This window comes from Leopardus geoffroyi, chromosome A1, assembly GCF_018350155.1.
Source record: "Leopardus geoffroyi isolate Oge1 chromosome A1, O.geoffroyi_Oge1_pat1.0, whole genome shotgun sequence".
Taxonomy (NCBI): domain Eukaryota; kingdom Metazoa; phylum Chordata; class Mammalia; order Carnivora; family Felidae; genus Leopardus; species Leopardus geoffroyi.
Window position 1 is genome coordinate 90,354,958 of NC_059326.1, and position 23,448 is coordinate 90,378,405.

Consider the following 23,448-nt stretch of genomic DNA (forward strand, 5'->3'; position numbering starts at 1 on the left):
CTATCCATCTCCCTGTTTACCAATTCTTTCCTCCCCTAAGCACTGGCAACACTCCACGCCTCCCATCTTTTGGCCCCCATCCTACTCTACGTACCATCTGGCTCAGTGTTAAGGGTATAGCTAGGCTGGGTTCAAACCCTGGTTTAGTTGCTTAATTGCTGCATACTCACAGGCAAATTACTAAGCATCTCAAGAAGCCCTGTTTCCTCATAGGAAGAAGGGCTGCTGCTGGTGGGGCGTGGGCACCACTTCCTGGGGGGCTGTGAGGCACATCACTACTGCTTACCGAGCAGCTGACAACGTTCTCACGGGTCAGCCCATCCCCTCCCTTCACTTCGGAGCTTCTTCAAAGATGGATCTCTACTTTGCCGTATGAACCAAGGTGACCTCCTGGATCTTAAATCCAAGGGACACTTTAAAACTGTATTGACTTAACCTCTCTGAGGCACTGAACTCCGATGACCACTCCTCCCTTCTCTAAACATCTTCTCCCTTAAGGCCCATGAGATGGCTCTCTGGACGGCTCTCCATGGCTGCCCTCTGCAAGCTGCTGCTTCTCCTGATCCTGCTCCTGTGATGTCTGTCGCCCACAAGGCCTTGGTCCCTTTTCACTGTTGTCCTCTCCCTAGGTATTCCATCCACACTCGGGGCCTCGGCCACAGCCTGGCAACTTGGCACAGAGCAGGCACTCAAATATTTACTGAATGAACATTTCCCGGATCTTCATCTTTGTGCCCAGTCCTCCGTCCTGTGCTCTAGATTCACATATTAGACTGTAAACTGGGAAACTTCACATCGCCACATGGATACTGGGCAGGATGTCCTCCAAACTTGGCTCTTCCTCTCATGCTCACCCACTAGGTACATGGCTCAATCCTTGTCCTCTGCTAACTCTACCTCCTAAATTGATCTCCAGTGTCCAATCCCTCCACACCACCACACCTCCCTTTTAGTTCAACCGCTCATTTTTTTACCTAGATTACTGAAATAACTTCATGCTGATCTATTTCTATTCTCTCTGTTCTAATCCATCCTTTATGTTGTTATCAAAGTGATCACTATAAAAACACACATCTGAACCATTTTTAAATCCCTTATTCCCCCCTCACTTACAGATGAATTTCAAATTCCTTACTCTGGCACTAAGGGCATGTTTGATCTGACCCCGATGAGCCTTTCCATTTAGTCCTCTGCCATTTCGTTGGGGACCCAACTTCAAGTGAATTTCTTTCAGGACTGAGAATATACCTAGCCTGGTGATCACCTACGAATCCTTTAAGATTGAGTTCAAACATCAACTCCTCTGTAGTATTTTTTCCCTGACCACTTGCCCCACACCTGGTCAAGTTCCTTATTCCATCCCTAGCACTCTAACAAAGCATTGTATGCACTACTTACATTCCATACTCACAGTGAAGCACTGGAGTCATACTGTAAATATGCACTCATCTGTTTCTTTTAATCTCCCCGCGTCCCCCCCCCCCCCAGTCTGTGGAGGACAAGAACCTCGCCCTTTTCATGCCCAGGGCCAGCAAGTTACAGGTACCCAAAGACTGTTTCCAGATTAATCCTCCCTCCTCCTTCCCCATGACTTCCCTTCACGGTCACTCAACTGTTCTTTAGCCTCGAGCACATCTGTCTTTCAGTTTCACGAGCTCTCTGTGCCCAATAACGGAGGCAGTATTGTTCACTTAATCTTCATGACAACCTACCGGGTCGGTGCTGTTACCCCAATTTCAAGATCAAGGCACTGAGGCTTAAAAAGTTAAACCCCTTGGAAAGTGAGCACTAAACCAGGACTTGAACACAGATTTAGTTGATTCAAAGTCATTTCCCAAAGTCCAACTTAGGCGACTCAGTCAAATGTGCCTCTTTTTCATCTCAAAACTTCCTAGAGTTTTTACTTCTCTCCCTCTTCTCTGAGAGGAAAACATCTCTCCTTGCAAATGTTAACTGCTCTCACCTGCACCTTCCTACTTCTTTTGGATCTGCTTCATCTGAGACTTTCTCCCTTCAAATTATTCCCCTCCAGGGGTGCCTGGCTGGCTCAGTTGGTGGAACATGTGACTCTTGATCTCGAGGTCAGGAGTTTGAGCCCCACGTTGGGTGTAGAGCTTACTTCAAAAAAACAAAAAACAAACAAAACACAAAACAACTCCCCGGGGTGCCTGGGTGGCTCAGTCAGTTAAGCACCCAACTTTGGCTCAGGTCATGATCTCATGGTTAATGAGTTCAAGCTCCACATCGAGCTCTCTGGTGTCAGTGCAGAGGCCGCTTTGGATCCTCTGCTTCCCTCTCTCCCTGCCCCTCCCCTGCTCACTCGCTCGTTCACTCTCTCTCACTCAAAAAATAAACATTTTTTATAAAATTTTTTTTTTTCAACGTTTATTTATTTTTGGGACAGAGAGAGACAGAGCATGAACGGGGGAGGGGCAGAGAGAGAGGGAGACACAGAATCGGAAACAGGCTCCAGGCTCTGAGCCATCAGCCCAGAGCCCGACGCGGGGCTCAAACTCACGGACCGCGAGATCGTGACCTGGCTGAAGTCGGACGCTTAACCAACTGCGCCACCCAGGCGCCCCAAAAATAAACATTTTTTAAAAAAGTATTCCCCTCCTCACCTCAAAAATAACTTCAATATTTTGTTCAGAGCACTGGTTCTCAAAGTGTGGTCCCAGACCAGTATCATGAGCATCACCTGGGAACCACCTACTAGGAATGCAATTCTCAGGCCTACTCCAGATGCCCTGAGTCAGAAACTCGGGGTCGGGCTCAGGGAACAGTTTTAAACAAGTCTTCCAGGTGTAACCATATTAAAAATAAACAGGTGAAGCTAATTTTAATAACATGTTTAAACCCAATATATTACCATTTCAAACGTAATTAATATTTTAGAAGGAGAGATTTTGCATTCCTTTTTGATTAGAAGTTTTCAAAACTCAGTGTTTTTTATGTTTGGCACAATACAATTTGGACTAGGCACACTTCAAGCATGTTAACAGTCCTCTGTGGCTGGTGGCTAGTGTACTGGACAACACTGCTCTAGGAACTGACCTTGAATGTAAGTCTTTAGGACAGTCCTGGGACAAAAGGAAGCACCCTGACCTGGCTGCCTGCTTCAGGCAGCAGGCTCCTCACCACACACAAGCTCTCCTCAAAGCCTGCCCTCCTGCATCAGAAAGCTAAACTTCAACACACCAAGCCCCCTTGTGCTTCTGCACAGGTGGCTTCTTCACTGAAGTACTCAACCTTGTCCCTCCTTTCTGTTTCTCCCAAACTCCTTCTCATGATCTTATTCAATGTATTCTGCAAAAAGCTACTGAGAGCTCACTGAGTCAGCCACCCTCTGGGCCCCAGGGATACAGCAGAGAACAAAACAGACAAAGCCCTTGCTCTCCTGGAACCTACATTCTAGTTGGCTTGTGCTCCCAAGTAAATAAAGCACAGAAAGGGCATTTGCAGGGCTTACAATTTTAAAGAAGGTACTCAAGAAAGGCTTCACAGAGCATGAGCAGTTTGGGCCAAAGTCAGCAGGAGATGAGAGAGTGTGCCATGGCTACACCTCTGGAAGAGGGTCCAGGCTGGGGGAAGAGTGGTATAGAGGCTGAAGAGGAGTGTGTCTCGTGGTGGTGTGGGAGAGGGGACCTGGAAGAGGGAAGAGAGTGAAAGCGAGAGAGGGCAGGAGGGACAGGGGTGCTAGACTGCACAGGGCAGTCTAGCCAGGTGGACCCTGCCTAAGGGTTGGCTTTTCCCTTGGGTGAGATGGAAAACTGAGCAGGAGAACAAGATCATTCCGACTGCTGCACAGAGAGCAGACTGTAGGAGGGCTAGGGCAAACAGGGAGACTGAGTAGGAGGCAATATTCTAGGTTAAAAAAAAAAAAGATTGCTTAGACCAGGGTGGTAGTGAAGGGGCCAATTCTGGATGTATGCTGAAAGTGCAGCTGCTGAGGTTTGCTGACAGCGCTTGGCCCAAGGGTCTCCGGGAGAACAGTGTCCCTGGCAGGCCCATGTGTGGCTAGAGTGCAGTGAGTGATGGCAGGTGGCAGCAGAGAGGTCCTGATGAACTCTCAGGCCAGTGATGGGGAGAGGCCATGGGTCTGTGCGGTTGAGGCTGGTGGAGAGTTGGTTTTGCCACGAGTACAGGGAGCTGTGGGCATCCCCCTGCACTTAACAGCAGAGAGCACGTAGTACCCACACCCTACCGTCCTCCCCAACTCCCAAAGGTGACTGGAGAGTTTGCCACTAGCTTTTTGTACAGTCCTCTGGTGTGGTACATATGACAGCACAGTGATGGCTGTCTCTGCATCTGTCTCTGTCAGCTCCTAGGGCAGGGTCACTCCCTCATTCACCTGTCTTTCCAGCACCAGTCTTTCCAGCACCAGAATGAGACCTGACTTATCATCAGTGTTCAGTAAACAGCTCTCCTAAATTCTGCCTGTTGGTTGGGACTGGCTAGTTTGCCAAACCAAAACAACATCCCATGGTTGGCAAGATCTTCTGGCAAAAGTTCACACCTGATTAACAACAACACATAAACAAACATTTATGAAGAAATCTCCTAGGGGTGGCCCTGGTTGGCTCAGTCATAAGAGATTCTTGATCTCAGGGTCATGAGTTTGAGTTGGGTGCGTTACTTTAAAATACATACGTACATAATAGCTCCTAAACCAACAAGAGCAACCATTTATTAAGCACCTATTCTGTGCAAGGCCTAGCAACTCTGCAAAGCAGGTGTTGTTTTCACCATTTCACAGGGAAGGGAACTAAGGCTTGGAGAGGGTAAGCAGAGCAAAGAGGAAGAGGATCAGAGGTAACTATAGCTCAGAAGCAGTGCCAGTGTGTGTGTGTGTGTGTGTGTGTGTGTGTGTGTGTGTGTGTGTGTGTGTGTGACAACTTCTGAAGACATAGTAGAGAGCAGTGTGGGGTGTGAGCTACACACATCCACCTGCAGTGTCACAGCTCCCGGGGAGGCTGGCTGCCTGCCATACTGAAGACTGGCATAGTACCCAGAACTCACATAAATTCTGAACTGTCCACATAACGACTTATACAGACTTCATCATATGATCAAGTGTAGCACATGCATGTGATCAAGTTGTAGCACACCCAACTTATCACACAGATTCTAAACTTTCTTGAATAAAAACACTGAGGTGAAATAGACAACCTGAGGCAACTTGAGGCAGAAACCATAAATGGAATCAATGCAACATTAACAGTACATCTATTAGGCAAGGCTCCAAAGGGGCTGCAGCTCAAGACCTCGGCATATTTGGAGCTGTGGGTTAGCTCCACGTCTGATGTCCCCTGCCACTCCTCTACAACTGCTCTGGCAAGGTCACCAATGAGGCCCACATGGCTAAATGCAATCTCTCAGCTACTCCTAGCCCAGCAGGGACTCTCCTGATCGGGGATCAGGAAACCGAATCTCAAAAATCAGAAACTCTTGACGAATCAGAATTCAACCCTAAATCTTCAATCAACCAATCACCATAGCCTGTTCATTTTACCATCTCAATATCTCTGGAATCCGGCCTTCTCCTATTTCCACACCACCACTTTCTAGTTCCTCCTAGTCATGTCTTGCCTAGACCAATAAAATAGCCCTTCTCTACTACTTATGTTCACCCCCAATCCTTACTCACCCACTGCAAAGTTTTGGTTTTTTTTAATGTTTGTTTTTATTTTGAGAGACAGAGAAAGAACCAGTGGGGGAGGGGCGGAGAGAGAAAGGGAGAGAATCCCAGGTAGGCTTGGCGCTGTCAGTGCAGAAGGTGGCAAGGGACTGAGCTCGTAACCATGAACTGTGAGATCCTGACCTGAGCCAAAATCAAGATGCACATGCCCAACTGAGCCACCCAGGTGCCCCTGCAAACATTATCTAAGGCACAAATTTACTCAATCACTCACAGTTATTAAATCCTTTAACTGGCTCTTCATAGTACATACAATCAAGTGCAAGCTCCTTGCCATGGTATGTGCAATGGTTGATTTTGTGCATCAACTTGAGTGGACCATAGAGTGCCCAAATGTTTATTTGGCCAAACATTATTCTGGGTGTGTCTGTGAGGGTGCTTCTGGATGAAAATAACATTTGAATCAGCAGCCTGAGTAAAGCAGATTGCCCTCAGTCAGTGGAGGCCTACTAGAACAAAAAGATGGAGTTAAGAGGGAACTCTTCCTGCTTGCCTGAGCTAAGACAAAGATTTTCCTGCCTCTGGACTAAAAGGGAAACGCTGTCTCTTTGTGGGGTCTCAGGCCTGCCAACATTTGGACTGGAACCACACCACTGGTTCTCCTGGGTCTCCAGCTTGCCAACTGCAGATCTTGGGACTTGTTAGTTTCCATAAATGCATGAGCCAATTTATTATAATCAACCAACCAATCAATCAATATCCTCCTCCCCCATATATATATGAGGGTTCTGTTTCTCTGGAAAACCCGAATACAGTTTGTAAGGCTTTTAAGAGTTGACATGTTTTTGTCTGCAGGCTTATTGCTCAACATATTCTTCTCATATTTTTATTTTGCAATTAACATTTGTGGTTGTTGTGACAGGTATTATACATATATGCATACGTAACAGTGCAAAGAATAATGACAAAACCAACACCATTTTCCAACTGGTCAAGAAACACTTTAGAACCATGGCACTCAAAGTGTGGTCCCAGGACCAACAGAACTGGCATCACCTGAAAGGTTAAAAACCCAAATCTCAGTCTCTGCCACCTCTGCCTTAGAAATCTGCATTTTGTTTTTATTTATTTATTTTTGAGAGAGAGAGAGCGCGGGCGCGTGCATGCGCACAAGAGTGGGGGAAGGGCAGAGAGAGAGGAGAGGGAGGAAGGGGGGGACAGAGAGAGAGAGAGGGAGAGGGAGGGAGAGGGAGAGGGAGAGGAGGGAGGGAGAGAGACAGAGAGAGAATACAAATCCCAAGTAGGCTCTGCACAGCCAGCGCAGAGGCAGATGCAGGACTCCAACTCACAAACCTTGAGTTCATGACTTGAGCTAAAACCAAGAGTAGGAAGTTAACTAACTGAGCCACCCAGGTGGCCCCAGAAATTTGCATTTTAAAAGTATCTCCATGTGATTCATATGCACATTAAGCCTGAGAAGCTCTCCTTATAAATTTCTGTACCCTCCCTCTTCATCCCACAAGAGATAATACCCTGGTTCTGTGTTATTGGATTTTATTTATAGTTCTACCACCTTCACATAATCTCTCCCCAAACAATACACCACCTTAGTCTCAAAAACAGAAGGCAAGCACACACGAGCTGTGCAAGGAGAGGGCAGCACTGCCCCCGCTGGACAGAGGCTCCAGGAGAGGGTGAGGAGAGCACTCTCCGGGTCGTGGGCTGACTTCCCCTTTGCTGGGAGCTGACAAGGCCCCTTCTGGGGAAGTGGCAAGCAAGGTCACAAGGGAGTCTGGGGAAACACAGGGCTCTCCACAGCTGGGCGCCAGGCAAGGCTGAGGTGTGCACCAGGCACCAGACAGAAGTATGGTCAGAGGGAATGGCCTGCCCTGTACTTTCCACTTCCGAGCCCGCCATGGCCCTCTGGCTCTTGGGGAAAAGCTGAGAACTTCCAGGAGTGATACGTGTGTCCTCAGCAGAGCATGAGGAGAGAGACCCTCAGCAGCACATGGATGAGAATCTGGGCCAAGCTCTCCTAGGTGTTCTGTCTTTGGGTTAAGAGGATGGTCCAGTGGAAATGTGTGGGGGGCCTGTGTCTTAGCGATGACCACCTGTCTCTTGCGTCACACGGAGGCAAGACTGCTCAGCTACCCTCCACATCTGGTGCAGAACTGCTGTCCCGGGATCACTTTTTACCATCCTCCAAGGGATTCCCTCTTCATTTTTTTCTATGTTGGATCTCCTCTTTTCTGTACCTCATGTCTTATTACTCTTTTTTGACTTATCCTTTCAATTTGGTGGAGTACATCTTGCAGTAGCTTCTTGAGAAAGGATGTGTAGCAGTTAAATTTTTAAAAATCTTTATCTCTGAAAATGACTATTCTATACTCATTCTTGTATACTTTGGCTAGGTCTAGAATTCTAGGTTGGTAATCATTTGCCTTCAGAATTTGGAAAGCACTGTCTTTTTGCTTCATACGTTGCTGTCATGAAGTCCAAAGGGATTCCGATACTTGATATGTGACCCAGTACATTCTCTACCCTAGAAACTTAATCTTTTCTTTAAACTCAGCGTTCAGAAATTTTATGACTGGTATGAGTCTATTTTCTTCCCCACTGCTGAGCACACAGTGTGTCCTTTGAATTTAGCAACTCATGTCCTTCAGATCTCAAATTACTTTATTAATCATTTCCTACCTTGTCTTCTCTTTTCCTGTAATTTCTTTTTAAAGTTTATTTTGGGAGATAGAGAGAGAGAAAACGCGCACGCACAAGCAGGGGAGGGGCAGAGAGGAGAGACAGAATCCGAAGCAGGCTCTGTGCCATCAGCACAGGACCAAACACAGGGCTCGAAACTCACAAACCGAGATCGTGACCTGAGCCGAGACCAACAGTCAGACACTTAACTGACAGAGCCACCCAGTGCCCCTCTTTCTGTAATTTCTATTATTCAGTTGTTGGACTTCCTACACTGTCCTCTTGTTTTCTTTTCTATTTTCTGTTTTGTCTTTTTTACTTTACTTTTTGGGAAAATTGCTTTCTGTCAAATTGCTTTCTGAATTTTCCAAAATTCTTGTTCCATAAATGTAATACATCCTCTTAATCTCTCTCAATGATATTTCATTGGCCAAAATAAGTCCTATGTCCAAGCCCCAAATCAAGGGATGGATAGGTATACTCTGTCTGCTATGAAGCTATGCCAAGGGTGTGGGTTTATAATATGATCTACAGAGTGAAGAACTGAGACCAAACACTTAACTGACCCCCTACCACTAAGGGCTATGACATACTCCCAAAGGTAACAGCAACTCGTTTTAGCAGTGATAAAGGATAAAAGTCAGGGGACAGGCGGAGGAGGGAGGGCATCAATAAGCAAGTAGCTGTATATTTAAAAAGTGCTGCAGGGGCTCCTGGGTGATTCAGTTGGTTGAGTATCCGGCTCTCGATTTCAGCTTAGGTCATGATCTTGTGGTCTGTGAGATCAAGCCCTGCATCAGGCTCTGCAATGACAGAGCAGAGCCTGCGTGGGTTTCTCTCTCTCTGCCCCTCCCCAGCTCATGCTGGCTCTCAAAATAAATGAACTTAAAAATGAAAGAGTGCCCCCAAGTAATTCTGATATATATGCCCCTCTGCCCGACGGAGTGAATCTTTACTATACTAGATAATGTATTAACCGGCAATTTGTTTACCAAAAAAAACTAATTTTTGTAAACTTCTTTCCCATGTATGATCTTATCTGCACAACCTAAATGGCATAGTGGAAAGATAAACAGCTTTGGTACTGGATTTTGGTTTGAATTCTTGTCCTACCACTGAGCTGGCAACCTTGGCATGTTAACCTAGGAGTCTCCCTTTCCTTACAAGTGAAAGTGGATGCAATAATACCTACCATGTGAGATTGTTGTGGAGACTAAATGACAATATATTTAAAGAGTCCAGTCCTTTTAAACTTTTCTTTTGACATAACAAGCTTGACCACTTGTACCAAAGCAGATCCAACTGGATGCCATGACCCCATGCTAGGCATATCACACAGAAGTACCAGAGGTGGCTCAAGGCAGAATCCCAACGTGGCTGCCCCTTTACATAGTAGACCACCTCCAGCCAGTCCAGGGCTCCCTTAATGGAAAGGTCCTGATTATCACTAGCCAATCAGCAACACAAAGTCTTTGCTTTCCAGTCAGGGAAGAGATGGTTTGTGGTCTTCTGGCTTTAAAAAAAACTACCCTAGTTTTCTTCCCCTGAACCACATCCCTCAGAGCCTAGACTGTGCTAGTATGGGTTTTCTGCTTGGAGGTACACTTTGCCACTTAGTTTACAATCTCTGGTCTCCTAGAATTTTTTTTTCCTTAACATCTTATAAAGATGAGGAAGTTGGAGCAAGACAGAATAAGTGTCATGCCTTAAGTTATACAATTACTTTAGGCCAAAACAGTCACTGCATTCAGGTTTTTTGATTCCAGGCCCATAACTAGCTTCATCCATTTTGTATGCAAATCTCGAACTACCTTCTTTCCCTGAGACACCGGGAAGACATACTTGTTTTAGTTTTGTTTAGATTACAAATTTTTACTCATAACTAACTATACAGTAATAAAGATGCACTATAACAATAAAGAGACACATATGAAGTTTTTCCTTGTTTTAGATTTAAGCAGAGGATCACAGAATCTCACATCTTTCCTTGATTGGTTTTTAAATGACTCTGCTCTAATTTTGCTTATATGCCCTTAAATAAGAATCCTTAAATTGCGGGGTACTTGGGTGGCTCAGTCAGTTAAGCATCCGACTCTTGATTTAGGCTCAGTTCATGATCTCACAGTTTGTGGGACTGAGCCTTGTGTTGAATTCTGTGCTGACAGCTCACAGCCTGCTTGGGATTCTCTCTCACCCCCTCCCGGGCTTGTGCTCTCTCTTAAAATAAATAAACATTAAAAAAAAAAAAAAAAGGAATCCCTTAAATTGCTAGAAATTTTCAGGGCATATGGTTTGTAAAACCATAGGTTTAATCTTGTAGCTAATTTTTAAAAAACTGTGGTGAAAACCCATATCAGAAAATATGCCATGAAATCCTAACCCTTTTTAAGTGTACAGTACACGTTGTGCAATCGATCTCTACAACTTTTTCATCTTGCAAAACTGAAACTCTGTATCCAATTCTGTATCCAACACAGCTCCCCCATTCTCTTCCCTTCAGCCCCTGGCAACTATCATTCTATTTTCTATTTTTAAGAGTTTGACTATTTAAAATATCTCATACAAGTGGAATCATGCAGCATTTGCCTTTTTTGCAACTGGCATATTTCACTTAGCATAATGCTCTCAAGGTTCATTCCTGTTCTAGCATATGACAGGATTTCCTTCCTTTTTAAGGCTGAATACTGTTTCATTGCACATATACACATTTTCTTCATCCATTCCTCTGCTGATGGATACTTAGGTTCCTTCTACCTCTTGGTTACTGTGAACAATGTTGCAATGAACATGGGAGTGCAAATCAGGGCCTACAGTCTTAACCTCTACCAACTCCACTTCTGAAATGATCCCAACCTAAAAACATACAGCTTATGATTCTCAGTTCAGAGCTCCATCCACAGTATCATGAACATTCATTGAATAAACGCCTGCTGACTATCAAATATGGGGCAGGTGTTAGACTCTTGGTCTTGCTCTCAGTTTGCTCATAGTCTATTGGAGAGCAGCAAACACACTAATTGAAGCTCAATGTGTGATGGTGACAGCAGTTGAGCGCCCAGCCCAGCTTGAGAAGGGACTTATAAGGAGTCCTGGAAAAGATGACACATTGGCAGAATTCTGAACGATGAGGAGCTGTCAGACATTACAAGACTGGGGAAAGATACTTGCAACGACACCAACAGAATTTAGACCATTTTCAAAGAACTGCGCTCAGAGGCATCTGGGTGGCTCAGTTGGTTAAGCATCTGACTCCTGATTTCAGCTCAGGTCATGATCTCACAGTTTGTGAGTTTGAGCCCCACATCGGGCTCTGCGCTGGCAGTATGGAGCCTGCTTGGGATTTTCTCTCTCCCTCGCCCTCTCTGCCCTTTCTGTGCTCGCGCACACACACTCTCCCTCTCAGTCTCAAAATAAATAAACAAACATTAAAAAAAAGAAAAAAAGAACTGTATTCAAAGTATTTGGGGGGATCTTGAGACTGTGGCACATGGGCTTCATTCCTATGGTACCAGATGTCACATCAATGACATGTTCCACTGATGCTGCTCCCAATGTTCACCATTCTCTCCTGCTGCTCTGCTCAGCCACATACAATAGCTCTCCACTGACCTTAGGGCCTTGAGCACTCATATGGCCAATGTCTGGCGTATGAGCTAGGGTGCTTTATTTATTTATTTATTTTTAATTTTTTTTTTTTAACGTTTATTTATTTATTTTTTTTTTTGAGACAGAGAGAGACAGAGCATGAACGGGGGAGGGGCAGAGAGAGAGAGGGAGACACAGAATCTGAAACAGGCTCCAGGCTCTGAGAGGCCAGCACAGAGCCCGACGCGGGGCTCGAACTCACGGACTGTGAGATCATGACCTGAGCCGAAGTCGGACACTTAACCGACCGAGCCACCCAGGCACCCCTACGGTGCTTTATTTAAAAAAAAAAAAAAAAAAAAAAAGAAAAATTTTTAATGTTTATTTCTTTTTAAGAGAGAGGGAGACAGACAGAGAGACAGAGTGCTAGTGGGGGAGGCTCAGAGAGAGAGAGGAAGCCCAGAATCTAAAGCAGGTTCTAGGCTCCGAGCTATCAGTCCAGAGCCTGATGCAGGCTCGAACTCACAAACTGTGAGATCATGACCTGAGCCGCAGTCGGATGCCCAACCAACTAAGCCACCCAGGCACCCCACTGGGTGCTTTAAATTCAGACATACCATAGAGTGGGGAGCAGGAATTGTGATATTTTCCATTTAAAGACATCACTCTTGGGGCACCTGCATGGCTTAGTTTGTTGAGCGTGACTTTGGCTCAGGTCATGATCTCACAGCTCGTAAGCCCGAGTCCCATGCTGGGCTCTGTGTTAACAGCTCAGAGCCTGGGGCCTGCTTCGGATTCTGTGTCTCCCTCTGTCTGTCTCTCTCAGTAACAAATAAACATTAAAAAAAAATGTAAAAAAAAAAAAAAATAAAATAAAATAAAGACATCATTTTTCCAACCTCAAGTAATCAAAATACATACAGCTCTTTGAAGGAATCCTTTCTGAGAAAGCAGAAAGAACATACGTAAGAAATTTGAAGATAATACGTGTTATTTGATGCAGGTGACAAAACTCATGACAACACCCCATGCTCTTTAACTTTCTTCCTTAGAATTCAGAAGTGAGATGGTAGTCATGGGGATGTACGTTATTATGTGTGTATTTGGAAAAATATACTCTAAGTTTTTCTGATAGAACACGGAGTCTGATTTGGCTGATTAATTTGACAGTAAATATTGTTTTTGCCAGTTATGTTACACGATAGACACTTTCCACACTTTTCATATATTAAACAAGATACAGTTTGAAGGTTTTGATGAAAATATATTTAAAGCAGAAGTATTTTATCAAAAATACTGTACTGACAAAGGTGTATCAAAATGAACAGTATTTTGATTCACCCAACCAATTTTGAGAATATTAGGTTAAACAAGATACCTCTAAAAAAAAAAAAAACAAAAAAAAACAGGTCTACTAAATAATCAATTGATCAGACTTGATAAAGCCTTTTTGTTATATCTCTCAGTAAATGAGTAAGTGAATGACTAATGATGAGATTAAACCTTTCATAAGCCAAAATGTTTCTAATTCCTTTTTCAAAAAGTTTTCATTTAAACTCTAGTTAACATACAGTGTAATATTAGTTGCAGGTGTACAATATAGTGATTCAACAATTCCATACATCACCCAGTGCTCATCACAAGTGCACTCCTTAATCCTCATCACCTATTGTCCCCATCTGCCTCAGCCCCTCTGGTAACCATCAGTTTGTTCTCTATAGTTAAGAGCCTGTTTCCGGGTTTGTCCTTCTTTTTCCCCTTTGCTTGTTTTCTTTCTTAAATTCCACATGAGTGAAATCGTATGGCATTTACCTTTCTCTGACTGACTTATTTCACTTAGCATTAGATCCAAGAGTATAATTAGATCCAAGAGTATAATTTCCTCCTTTCTTTTGCATTTATGTAAGGATTTCTGGGGCTTAAATTTATAAAAACAGAAAATAGGAACAGAATTGAGGACTCTCATTTTTGTCAACAATATTCACCTGTGGTTACATGAACAAATCGAGGCAGGGGAGACTCATTCATCTCACCAAGATAAACATTTCTAATAAACTTGTACTCTTTTTGCTTAATTATTTATAAAAATGTATAATGCATTTGTTGTTTGTTGTGTACTAAATTACTATAACCTAAAACTTACTGAAAGGAGCACCTGGGTGGTTCAGTCGGTTAAGTGTTCAACTTCAGCTCAGGTCATGATCTCGTGTTCTGTGGGTTCAAGCCCCACGTTGGGCTCTGTGCTGACAGCTCAGAGCCTGGATCCTGCTTTGAATTCCGTGTCTCCCTTCCCCTCTCTTTGCCCCTCCCCCGCTCAAGCTCTGTCTCTCTCAAAAATAAACAAACATTAAAAAAACAAAACTTGGGGCGCCTGGGTGGCGCAGTCGGTTAAGCGTCCGACTTCAGCCAGGTCACGATCTTGCGGTCCGTGGGTTCGAGCCCCACGTCGGGCTCTGGGCTGATGGCTCAGAGCCTGGAGCCTGTTTCCGATTCTGTGTCTCCCTCTCTCTCTGCCCCTCCCCCGTTCATGCTCTGTCTCTCTCTGTCCCAAAAATAAATAAACGTTGAAAAAAAAAAACAAAAACAAAAACAAAAAAACTTAGTGAAATAAGAAATATGTAGCACCCACAATCTTATAAATGCTACATATATTCTTCTTTTGTATAAATTAAACTTTCTTAAAAAGAGCAAAAATATCCCTAGAGCTTTATGGTCAAAGTAAATTGAAAAGTCTTAAATTTCTATTTTTATACCTTTTTTTTGTTGCCAAGAAATTTGCCAGTGTGATAAAATAAAAAGACTTTTTAAAAAAGCATACATTAAGTTAGAATAAAACAATGTGAGGCAAGTGTAAAAGAAATCCAAGTTGGAGGAAAAGGAAGGATTTACAATTTCTATGAAATGGGCGTCTGGGTGGCTCAGCTGGTTAAGCATGTGACTCCTGGTTTTGGCTCAGGTCATGATCTCATGGTTCGTGAGTTCAAGCCCCACATCAACCTCGGTGCTGACAGCAAGGAGCCCACTTGAGATTCTCTCTCTCTCCTCTCTCTTTGCCCCTCCCCGAGTGCATGTGCTCTCTCTCTCAAAATAAATAAACTTTAAAAAAAATAAAACTTCAACAAAAGCATTCTTTAAAATGTAATTTTTTTAAATGTTTATTTATTTTTGACACAGAGGGAGACAGAGCACGAGTGGGGGAGGGGCAGAGAGAAAGGGAGACACAGAATCCGAAACAGGCTCCAGGCTCTGAGCTGTCAGCACAGAGCATGATGCGGGGCGCGAACCCATGAACTGTGAGATCATGACCTGAGCCAAAGTCAGACGCTCAACTGACTGAGCCACCCAGGTGCCCCAAAAGCATTCTTTAAATGGCTGATGAAAGCATATTGCTAAGGTATTTAGATTCCAGAGGCTACATTTTAAAAAGTGATGTAACCATTTTATTTTTAAATGTTAATATTTATAATTCTCTGGAAGTTACATCCCTGAAACTATAAATAGCATTTTCTGTCTTTTCTTTTTAAAATAGTTGACTCATATTGAACATATGCAACACTTAGAAGGCTCTGTGCTAAATACATTTCTTTTTTTTTTTAATTTTTAAAATTTATTTTATTTTTCTTTTTGTTTTTTTTTTAATTTACATCCAAGTTGGTCAGCATAGTGTACATTTCTTATTTCATATATTTCACTTAATAAATCAAGTTATAGTAATTTAGTATACAGTTAATCAACACAATGAATGCATTATGATTTTTGATAAGCTTAAAAACTTGGGATGAAAAGTTTTAGATGTCTCCATAAAATGTGTTGAGGGGGTTCACAGTGTTGCAAATTTATTTAGTCCAAATGCCCAGTATCAAATATATGGCTTTTCACCATATGACTCCTAACATTTCAGCTTCACCTTCTAGCTTCTGGCACTTAAAGCCCCAAATCCAAAGAACTACTCACTGTCATAATTTTGTGCTTCTGCTTAGTTTTCCAAAGGGATCACACTCCTATTAGATGCCCTGTGATATGAAGTCAAGTCCCTATGCATATTAGTGTATGAAAGGTTTGGAAAAGCCCTAAATAAAGGAAACTGTTTATGGGGCTCCTGGATGGCTCAGTTGGTTAAATGCCTGACTCCTGATTTCAGCTCAGGTCATAATCTCACAGTTCGTGACATGGAGCCCTGCAATGGGCTCCGTGCTGACAGTGCAGAGCCTGCTTGAGATTCTCTCTCCCTCTGCCCCTCCCCCACTCTCTCTCTCATTCTCCCCTTCTCTCTCAAAAATAAACTTAAAAAAATTTTTTTAATTAAAAAAAAAGTAACTTGTTTAAATTTGTTTCTCCAAATCTAGAACTGTTAGTAGTCTGTGAAATTAATGTTCCATCAAACACCTTTCCAGCAAAGTGCCCAGAAAAATCTTAAGATCTAGTTTAAAAGTCAAATCTTGGGGTACCTGGGTGGCTCGGTCAGTCTTGACTCTTGATTTTGGCTCAGGTCATGGATCTGGGTTGTGGGATCAAGACCCATGTCGAGCTCTGCACTGGGCATGGAGTCTGCTTGGGATTCTCCCTCTCCCTTCTGCCCTTCCCCACTCCCCTCTCTCTCAAAATAAACTTTAACAAAGTAAGTAAATAAAACCCGATTAAAAAAAAAGTCAAATCTTTAAAGCCTTCCAAACTTCACCTGAGAGGCATCCTTTCTCCAGTATTCCCACAGGTTTTGCAGCCCTCAACATGGCTGTGCAATTACTAGTTTTCCACCTACTCCCCATTAGGCTGCATGACAAAGGTCCAGTACCATGATGGTTCCTGGCTCCCAGCAGGAGCTCAAAGTGGTTGAACCAACAACCAAAGGAAAGCTGGAAGTGCAGGAAAGAAGTGGACAATGGACAGATTTCTACTTCAGATGACTGGGCTACAGGAAATATTCACAAGGAATAGAAGATTGGCCGAAACAAGTGAGAGTCCATTTTGGACGTGTGGGATATAAAAGTGGAAACGTCCAGTAGGCAGGTGGAAATATGGATCTGAATCTTGGAAGAGAGATCTGGAGATTTAGAGAATCTTATTTTATAGGTGGTAGATGAAGCCATGAAATAAACAATGACATGACCCAGGAAAACATGACTGAGCAGAAAGAGTAGAGAATGGAGTAACCTGAGGAACACCCATTATCTAAAAAGTGTGCAAAGAAAGCTTCTCAAGCCAAAACACTAGGATTCCCCTTGATTCCCCCACTCTCCTGCCGCCCCCCCCAATCCATCTGGCCCATCACTGAGCCCTGTCACCTCTCCCTTTGGGAGCTGTACCAAACCCATCTCCTTCTCTCTGTCTCCACTACTACCACCACCAATAGTCTAGACCCCTGCGAAAGCCTTAACTGCATCCACTCTTGTGCACGCCACCCCAAGCATTCTCCACATAGCACCAGAAAGGCCCTTAAAAAATAAATCGCGCTGGGGTGACTCAGTAGGTGGCTCAGTCGGTTAAGAATCTGACTTCAGCTCCAGTCATGATCTCACAGTTCATGAATTCAAGTCCTGCGTTGGGCTCTCTGCTGTCAACGTGGGGTCCTCTTCCGATCCTCTGTCCCCCTCTCCCTGTGCCCCTCCCCTGCTCATCCTCTCTCTCAAAAATAAACATAATAAAAAACAACAAGTCACACTTCTTAAAATTCTAACTGCTCCCCACTGCACTTGATCTAGTCGTCCTCACCTACCTCTCATACTAGCTGCCTAGTGCCATGTGGCTCCAGCCACACTGACCTCCTTTCTGTTCTTCAGGCAAGCTCAGAAGGTTGCTGTCTCAGAGACTGTGCTGGTGGTTTTCTCTAACTGGAATGTTCTTTTCTGAGACTTTCAGCTGACTGATGACCTCCTGTCAATCAGGTCCAAATAAAGATGAAGCATCTTATCTAAAGTTGCTCCTAGGTAAGTCACCAGTATCACATTACTCTTAATTTTTTGTTAGCATAACTAATATTACAAAAATTAATTTTTAAAATTATCAATCTCTTTCTCCACGAAGGCGGGAGTTTTAACTTGCCTGTTCACTGCTATATTCCTCTGGCCCACAGTAGGCACTCAAGCACTTGTTGCATGAATTAATAAGGAAAGCAGGAGACTCAGAAAAAAACCAGAAAGCTGGAAAGAGAACCAGAAGAAAGTAGAAGCTAAGAGAAGAGTCTTGGGAAGGAGGAAGTCAAAAAGAATGATGACTAAGAAGCCACTGAATTTGGCAATTCCATCTTTGGTGCCATTTCAGGGGGGTAACTTCGGAAAAGTAGAAGAGGTAAAAGGCAGATTACAATGGGCTCACGAGTAAATGGGAAGTTCAAGGGGAAAGGGCAAAGGGAAGGAAAAAGATGGAATACTATTTTGAGGGTGAGAAAAGACAAAAGCAAGGAGAATAACTGCCCATGTTTTCACGCTGAAGGGAAGGACAGGGTGGGAAAGGGGATACTGAAGATAAAAAAGGAAAGAGTGCCAGGACAAGGTCCTGGATGTTATAGGAAGAAATAGGATCCTAAAGCCACATTAGTGACCTTTTCTCTAAAACTATCCCACATGATTACAGCACAATGTCTGTTTTACGTTCAGAAATATCTACTCCCTGTAAGTAATTTGTTATCTGCATAATTCTAGCATTAGTTTGCTCTACCAAATCATTATTAAAATTTTGTAAGTCTTTCTAACTCTTAGAAGGTACACACTGGGGTGTCTGCAAGTAGAGAGCCATATGGTATGCACATAGTGCTCTCATCCAGTTCAGAGAACAAAGGTTTTAAGAGAGACAGAAAGACAGAGATGGATGGATGGATGGGTGGAAACAGGAGAGAAAGAGTGTGTGTGGAAATGATAAAGCAAATGGAGCACAACAGTGATAATGGGCAGAACATAAGTAAAGGGTGTAGAGAGGTCTTTTGCACCATTTGTGTCATGGCTCAGTTGGTTAAGTGTCAACTCTTGATTTCGGATCAGATCACAATCTCACGGTTCGTGAGATCGAGCCCTGCACTGGGCTCTGTGCCAACTGTGTGGAGCCAGCTTGGGATTCTCTCTCCCTCTCTGCCCCTCCCCCGTTTGTGCTCACTTGCGCGCGCGCTCTCTCTCTCTCTCTCAAAATAAATAGTAAACGTCAAAAAAGTATTCAAATTATGTACAAATAAAAAGTTAAAAAGAGGGAAAGTTTTCACACCTAAACTAAGCAGGGAAGGCAACTGCCCCAAATGGCTGGCATGAAACTGTCAAACTTCTCTACAGACTTTCACAACTACTGAAGGAATAAGCAGCAAAAGTGTAACAATGATGGATAAAGGGATGAGGCAGAAACTTTTACAGCCTTTTACTAAAAGAAAATGTTCAAGCTAATGTATAAGACTATTCTCATCACAGAATGAATGCTTGTATCAAGTGGTTGGGTAATTCCCTATAATCTAGCATACCCAATAAAAAGAAGTCAATCCTGTCATTAGAAAACAATCTGGTTTTTAATACACAGACAGTATAAAGAAAACCTAATAGCTGTTCCTTGACAAGTAGAATAGAAAAAAGTCTGAAGCACTGTTTCTGAACCATCCTTAACAGAATAAGCAGACAGTGGTTAAGCCTGCTGTTGCAGGACTTCCTAAGAAAGGAAAAAAACCTGAAGGCAAAATCTATCTGATCCCTTTTCTGTTTTACAAAGGGTTTGCTGATGATGGTAACTCTGGCTGTGAAACAGCTGCCTAACAATACTACAGTATATCTGGAAAAAAAGAACTGATCATATTCCCAATGTAAGGGACATTAATTAGATCAAATACACATAATAGAACTGTCAAAGATAACAATGACCAAGAGGCACCTTCTCCTCTCCATCTCTCTGTGAAAAGCTGTGCTCTCTCTCCAAACCAAAGTCCTATCCAAGCAAGGACACTCTCCTCTCTGAACCGAAGGAGCCATTAGAAGGAAAAACACTGGTTTTTTTCCTTAGTGATACTGATCTTCCATTACTAGGACCCCATCAAGGCTGAAGAGCTCAGCTAGAATCAGTTGTGGACTAAAGTGAAAAGGGTCCCCCCTTCCTAGTAGGGAGGTGGAAGAGCACTTCCACTCTGAAGTTTAAACTCATGAAATCCAGGGGTCAAGGTTTAATGTGATAAGACATCAACATAACATGGCACATCTGATCCCAAAGGAATGACTGACAAGCCAGATTCAAGTTCTAACACACTCAGAATTATTTCTCTTCAAACAGCAGGCCTAATTTCTTTTCAGTAAATCAGGACTAAAAATAACATACAGGATCCAAGCTCCTTCTCTCACTACTAATGTACTTTCTACAGGGTGTTCGAGGCAACTATTTTGAGTATAAAACTAGGATTTTTATGAGCTTTCATTGTTTACTTAAATTGGAATGACTACCCACTACTCTTAAAGGCTTTTCCTTAAAACAAGAGTCGTTAGTAAAGGTGGCTCATGAAATTAAGCCATTTTGCTTTTTGAGGTTAGTGCATAAGACCATAGATTACTGAGTAAAGTACTATGAAATTTAGTATCAGTCACTCAACAAACACAGGCTGAGGGCCTAAGACATGTACAGGACTCTGAGCCAAACCCCTCCCTGCCTGCCTCCCAGGGTTTACAGTCTAGTTAGCAAGACATGACCCAAAGTAGCACCACTATGTGCTAAAAATAAATAGCGGAGATACCTTTTGTAAATGTCTGGACAAAGAAGAATCTGATCATGAGTTAGGATGGTCTGAAACTAGCTCTAAAGAAGAGGAAGATGAGCTGAAGAATGGGAGGATTCTTAGAGGGGAGAAGGGTCCTGTAGGCAGCAGCTTTTCTGTTTAAGAAATATTTTCACATCTGCACTCACTTGAGTCTTATAAGAATCCTGGAGGTTAAGAAACTAAACACATCCACAATTTACAGACAGGAAAAGGGAGGTCAGAAGACTGGACTAATTTTGATACAATAAGCAATGAAATGTCCAGCAGCCCAGTGTAGGAGAGAATAAGGAAAAGAATTCAACCAGAGCATAGGAGCCACAGCATTTAGAGAGGAAGAAAGACTAATGACCTAAAGACTAGTTAGAGAAGAGTACAGCAATAGCCTAGCTGAGAGGTAACAAAGGCACAACTTTTAAAAACACACAGAACAAACTCGATTTTAATCACTTGTTTTAAACTTTAAGTTACCAAGAAAACAACAACAAAAATCACCTCTTAATTGTCTTCCTTTCATAAATCAGTTTCAGGGAGGTAAACCTCTAACCAACAAATTCCTTAATATTATCAAAGATTTTAAATAGGCTTATAAAATAAAACGGGAATTTGTGAACAATATTGCTGGAATCACAAGTTCACAAATTTCTGGATTGCCTAAATACGCAATATTGTCTTGCAACTCACGAGCAGTATGATGCCTTTTATTTCGATTTCCCAAGATTTTTGGATTTTTCCGTTCAGAACAGTTTGATTTAGACAACTGAAGGCCGACTTATTTCCATATGTAAGCCCTGACTCTTCAAAGAGCAAGGACCCTATAAACATTCGCAGAATAAATGAGGTCACTATCAGAGGCAACACTTTGCCAGTCTGTTCCCCCCAAAAGTTATCAAAATCTCAGAATCGAGTTTGGAAGAACCACCTTTCAGCTACCGTTCACCAGCCTTCCAGCCGGGGCCTTAATGTGAGTAAGGTCCTTACGGTCATGTTTTCCCAAAGTAATGCCACAGTGCCATTTCCCGCAGATGACAACCTCTCAGTCCCTGCCATGTCAGCCTCCCCCGAGCCAGACCCGAGGATTTGTGGGCACTGGGGAAGTCTCAAGGCGGCCGGGCGGCGTCAGGGGCAGTCAGTGGCTGCTCCCCACGCCCTACTCACCGCGACAGGGCGGCCGTGCTCGGGCCCGTCGGTGGCGTCGAGGCGCGGGGCCGAGGCCGGCACGGCGGGCACCGGGGCGGCGGCGGACGCCGGGACGGGGGCGGCGGCTGGGGCCGGGGCGGGCGGCTGCCGGTGCTTGCCGGCGCGCTTGGCTTTGGCCTGGATGCAGCGCTGGTGCAGGGCGAAGGTGTGCTGGCGCTCGAGCTCCAGGCGCTCGGGCGACACGGCCTCGTAGCGGGCCTCGCAGGTGCTGTGGTGGCGCCGGCACAGCTCGATGCGCCGGCGGAGGCGCTCCATGACCGCGCTGTGCCGCGGCAGCGCGAACTCCGCCATGGGGCAGGTGGGCAGCACCATGGGCCGCGGGCTGCACGGGCCGGGCCCGGGGCGGGCCTCTCGGAGCCGGCTGGCACTGCGGACTCCGTTCCCCGCCGGCGGCCCGGCCGCCTTACGGCCGCGCCATGGCCCCACGGGCTGCGGAGCGGGCTCGCGCGCGGCGGCGGGTCTTTCTCCGGCCCCGCTCGGCCCGACCCGGGCCGGCACTCGCTGCCCACCTCAGGCTTCGGCCTGTCCCCGCCGCCCCGGCCCCATTGTTTTCCGCGCCGCCGCCGCCGCCATCTTAAAATTGTTTTCAGGGCCCTCGGAAGAGGGCGGGGCCCCGGCAGGCGACCCCGGCGTCACGGCTGATGAACAGGCACTGCGGCCAATCAGAGCAGGAAGAGCGGGCCGCCCGAGGGGCGGGGGCTAGCACGCAAGAGGCGCGCTGGGGCTCCCGAACGAGTTTAAAAGGAACTCTCAAGTGAGGGGCGGAGGGAAGCCCCTGGGAGGGCCTCAGTGCTGGGCACCAAGCCAAGTATGACCGACAGGAGCCGATCCTAAACACCACCCCTAGCCCTCAGGCCCTTCCGGGCGCGCGGAGAAAAGGGGCAGTCCGCGAGGCGTAACTGCCTGACCCAGACGCCTGCCTGGCACTGCAGCGCTTCACCATTTTCTTCTCCTACAGCCTTGTTGAATTGTTTTGATGAACTCTAAAGTAGCCACGCTTTTTCAACGTCAGCTGTTTTTCGACACATTGCTTACATCCGGCCTCATAATTGGTCAGAATTGTCCACGAGTGTGCTGTGCTGGAAAAGCTTTCTTCTAGCACCATTACGAATCACGGGGACTGTCAATTTCCACTTAATATAAAAGTTTGAACAAGTTTCAAAAGTCCTACTTAAAAACAAACAAACAAAAAAAACCCAGGGAGCCTGGCCTGACAGTTAAAGGATTATGGCTTAGGTAAAATTGAGTCACTCAAATAATCCAACCAGGGACAATTACGTTCTAATATTATAACTAGTAGGCATACGGGGTGAGAGACTGGGGGTAAAAACAGAAGCAATGACTCAGTACTAAAACTAGGTATTAAGGGGCACACAACTAACTCAGTGGGGCCAGCGACTCCTGATCCTGGGGCTGTGAGTTCCAGCCCCACGTTGGGTGTGGGATTACTCAAAAATAAACCTTAAAACAAAAACAAAAACAAACCCGGAAAACTAGCTACTAAGCCTGCGTTGGCTCAAGAGATACTAAGAAGTTATTAAGGGCACCCTAACTGCTAAAAAGTTAAACAGCAGGCGCCAGGAGGCTGTTAGTGGAGAGGCACCACCAACTGGTCAAACAT

The 23,448-nt window shown here is 44.6% G+C and overlaps 1 protein-coding gene across 1 annotated transcript in view; it reads right to left on the reverse strand.

Moving 5' to 3' along the window:
* MAML1 (mastermind like transcriptional coactivator 1) overlaps positions 1-22,423 on the reverse strand; it is a 43,175-nt gene extending 20,752 nt beyond the window's left edge. The window contains exon 1 of the mRNA XM_045484743.1: positions 21,786-22,423. Coding sequence (XP_045340699.1) covers positions 21,786-22,139 — 354 coding nt within the window. The 5' untranslated portion in view covers positions 22,140-22,423. The remainder of the gene's footprint in view (positions 1-21,785) is intronic.
* Positions 22,424-23,448: the final 1,025 nt, after the last annotated feature.